This window comes from Eurypyga helias, unplaced genomic scaffold, assembly GCF_000690775.1.
Source record: "Eurypyga helias isolate BGI_N326 unplaced genomic scaffold, ASM69077v1 scaffold20462, whole genome shotgun sequence".
In the NCBI taxonomy this organism is placed as follows: Eukaryota; Metazoa; Chordata; class Aves; order Eurypygiformes; family Eurypygidae; genus Eurypyga; species Eurypyga helias.
The window spans coordinates 1-3,756 of record NW_010238088.1 but is presented as its reverse complement, the minus strand read 5'-3'; the positions used below and the strand labels follow the sequence as shown (position 1 = coordinate 3,756).

Sequence of the window (3,756 nt, the reverse complement as noted above, 5' to 3'; positions counted from 1 at the left end):
ACAGCCCCACGGGGCCCAGCCATGACACAAATCACACCACGGCGCGGGAGGCGGGTTCTCCCCACACACACACTTGCTAAAGCGATTTAATGCACCCCCGGCAGAACACTGCGCCACCGGCGCCCCAACCCCGGCACAAAGGCTTTGGAAAAGGAGCTCCGGGATCGCTGGATAACGCTGCTGGTGACGGGCCCTCAATGGCAGCCGGAAGAAGGTGGCCAAGCTGCCGGAGCAGTGCAGCCCCCCACAGCCGCAGCCCAGGTCAACCCCAGTTCTCTCACGCTGCAGAGGGCAAGTCACTTGCCAGCGGGCAACACTGAGGCAGCCAACCACCCGCCAGCCCGTTTTTTCTTCCCGGGAGAGGCGTCTTGTGGGGGCATGATTTACACCGCACACTGAGAAACAGCCACGTTGACGCAGCACAGGAGCTCAAGCTGCACATTCCAAGGGCCTTTCCCCTCCGCAGGCTCCGTGGCCAGGCTTCTACCACACCGGGGGCTGCCAGCCACACGCACCGAAGCCTCACTGGCATCTGCTCCCCAGCGAAGCAGTTCTGCTCTTCAGAGCTACATAAAGAGGGCAGGGTGAGGTGCTGTACAGGACGCAGCCTCCAGCAGCTCTGCAGTGGCAGTCTCGGAAAATGGATTTCCAGCATCAAGACACCCTAAGATTTCCCTAAAAGCAAATACCAGTTTTAGAGATCCAAACTCAGTCTTAAAAAAGCCAGGCTTCTCGAGCCCAGCAGCTGCCTACTTGTGGAAACTGGATGATCTACGATAAAAATCCATCAAAAGGCATCTTTGATGTTTTTCAGCTGCCGGACAGCCAGGTCAACCGGGAGGTTGAATTTCAAGTTGCTCAGGCGACTGAGAACGTTGAGCGCGCTCTCAAAGCCTGTGTTTGCCATGTAGCTCCAGGGCTGGTAGTGGGACTGCACCAGAGCTCCAGATTTGCAGATCAGGTTGACCCAGGAGACCAGGCGCTGCTCGTTCAGCGCCATACACACCAGAGCTTTCAGTTCAGAGTCTGCGCTGCGCTTGAAGGGGTCGTGCTCTGTCAGGACAGTGTGAATCGCCGTCAGCAGGCTCTGCTTGGGGGTAACGGCCACCCCTCCTGTCACAGGCAAGGCAAAGGACTGGGAGAGCTTGCGAGCCGGAGATTCCACGAAGGCTTGTCCGTTCTTAGCGTTGTAGTACTTCACAAAGAGTTCCCAGGGGTGCATGGTCTGCGGGGATGAGGTGAACGCGGGGATCAAGCACGCGATGGGTGCCAATACCAGGCTCATCCCTTGGGAGGAGGCAAAGAGCCCGTGAGCCATCAGGTCTCGCAAAGCGATGGTCAACTCCTTCCGCACAGCCAGGGTCAGCTCATCTCTGCCTCCTAAGGGGACGTCCTGCAGGTCGGAGGAACCGGTAACGTGGCCTCCCTGCTGGTGTTTCACAGCCAGCTGCCTCACCCGCTCTACTGACAGCTCCAGTTTCTTAATCAGGGGGGAATAGTCCTTGTTGGCCTGGTCCTTCTGCCAGAGGGTGCGAGGGATCTGACCAGTGGCACAACCAAACTGGCTGACAGCAAATATCTGCAGCACAGCAAGCATGCGACGCATGAGGTGCAGCCCTGTTTCTCGTATCCTTCTGGCATCCTCTGGGTTCACTGATCAGGTAAGAAAAGAGAAAAAAGTGCTCTCATTAAGGAACCAACAGCTCTGCTCTTTCATGCACACAGAGGGGCCACAAATGTCTGCTCCTCCTCTGCCACAGATGCTCCTCCTCCTTGGGAGCTTTTGTTCCTAGGACTGACGCTACTTTTTCTAGTTTCAAGCACTGAAGCCAGCCAGAAAAGCAAAAAATTGCACGGCCTGTTCTCGACAATCAGGTCACCTTACAGAGAAGGACTCCTACAGCACTTTCCTAGTGGACACATGGTGAGGAAAGATCATTCTTTAGATGTGACGGTATCACACGGGTAATTAGGAGATACCAAAACCTTTGCTGAGGGCCTACTTTCAAGAAGCATCCTGTCCCAGCAGGATAACGTACACCGCTGACTCCTGACGCCACTACGAAACTCAGTTTGGAAGAGCAACCATGCTGGGCAAGACCCACAGTGCTCTACCCCGACCTGCAGCAGATGCTTCAGGTTACAGAAGGTGAAGGTATGGCTGTGCTCCCTCTAACACACTATTCCAGCTCCAGTAAATGCCTGGGATAAGTAGACAAGTCTCATAAAGAGCACTGGATCCATGCAGCCCTGTGAGCTGGTACAGCAAGCGATGAACTCAAAGAGCATTAGTTCCCGTGCAGCCCAACGGCGTGCACAAGACGAGGCTGCTCAGCTTGTCTGCACTGAGCATCACAAGGGCCTTCTGTTCCTGACCTCAGCCAAGGACCCTCCCAGCCTCTGCCACACATTCAGGGGCTGTGACTAAGGACCCCACGGAGGGAGAGGAACTGGACACAGGCCTTCTGTCAGTGGGAGCAGGGAGGAACAGAAACCAACAGCCAGGAGAAAAGCAAAGCAGCCAGACGTGATAGCATGCTGGCTCGTGCTCGCCGAGCCTCAAGTGAGTGACAGCAGGAGCAGCGCCGAGCTCCGAGCAAGCAGTGCCCACCTCTACTTCCAGAAGGCCGCGTATTTGGTTTGCAGGAGCCACCACCATCTTTTCTGCCCACACATTCACAGTGTCCATCTTCTGCCTTCCCAGAGCTGCCAACTTCATCTAGGACAAGAATTTCACACTATTATTTCCCACTTGTAAATTTAAGCTGCGTATCCAAAGTATTAAGCTCAAGATTCCTTAGGCCTCTCTGCACTGTTTTCGTCACTCTCGCGTCTTCCCCACCATCAGTTCAGAGATCTGCAATTCCCCGTGACCAGAAACCCTTCCTGCATCCTCCGACATCTGTGCCCTCCCTCCCCGTGACTGTCAGGCAATTACAAAGCAATTCAACCTGCTCATCTGAACCCTCTGCACTGACCCTGAATGAAGCTGATAAACATTTCGAGGTCCCTTATCTGCGTCTTCAGTTGTTCCACCAGCTGCTCCTTCACCCTGGCTGGATTAACGATCTGCGCTATGGCAGCATCCACACGCTGCCGCAGCTCCTCTGGAGACAGCGTTGCAATATCCTCACTCAAGTCCATGTCCAGCCTCTTTATCAACTCGTTTATGATCATCTGCAAAACACGAGGTAGGAGCATGATCTTACCGTGTGCCGGCGCTCACGGCAGCAGCGCAATTCTCCTTTAACCGCTCGCTACCTCGGACGCAGGGCACTTGCCAAACAGAGAGTTGCAAGAGAAGACAGGGCAAGGTTTACACAGGCAGAGGAACTCCTGATAACCCTATTAGAGCTGCTGGCGAGAAATAAGGCCCGACCAACTCCCACGGTCTGCGAGAGGCTCTCAAACGCTAACGCGACTTTGAGAGCCTTACCCGTTGCCTCTCCATGACCACGGACTGCGGCGGGGAATCATAGCTGCCCTCTTGGTAAGCAAACGTCTCCAGGTCATCCAGCTGGGTCTTGAGCTGCAGTATCAGCTCCCTCTGCTTCTCCTTCTGGACCTCAACTTGCTCCTGCTTCTCTCGCTCGCTCTGAGAAAGTTACAGGTAAAGAAAACAGAAGATTTGCTGTCCTAGTCAAGCCCAGAGAGCAGGATCATGGTATGAGGAGTGTTTCCTCCAGCTCATATGCTTAACCGGTGACCCCTGTGTGCCAGGCTGAGACGTGCCCGTACCGCACGGAGAGGTGCCAG

The 3,756-nt window shown here is 55.0% G+C and overlaps 1 protein-coding gene across 1 annotated transcript; it reads right to left on the bottom strand.

The window, feature by feature from the left end:
• Positions 1-672: 672 nt before the first annotated feature.
• RUNDC1 (RUN domain containing 1) lies at positions 673-3,595 on the bottom strand (the record flags this gene model as incomplete). The annotated part of the gene is made up of 4 exons (XM_010147738.1): positions 673-1,653; positions 2,612-2,719; positions 2,979-3,177; positions 3,437-3,595. Coding segments are annotated over 4 exons (1,332 nt in total), but the record flags the coding sequence as incomplete, so codon positions are not given.
• Positions 3,596-3,756: the final 161 nt, after the last annotated feature.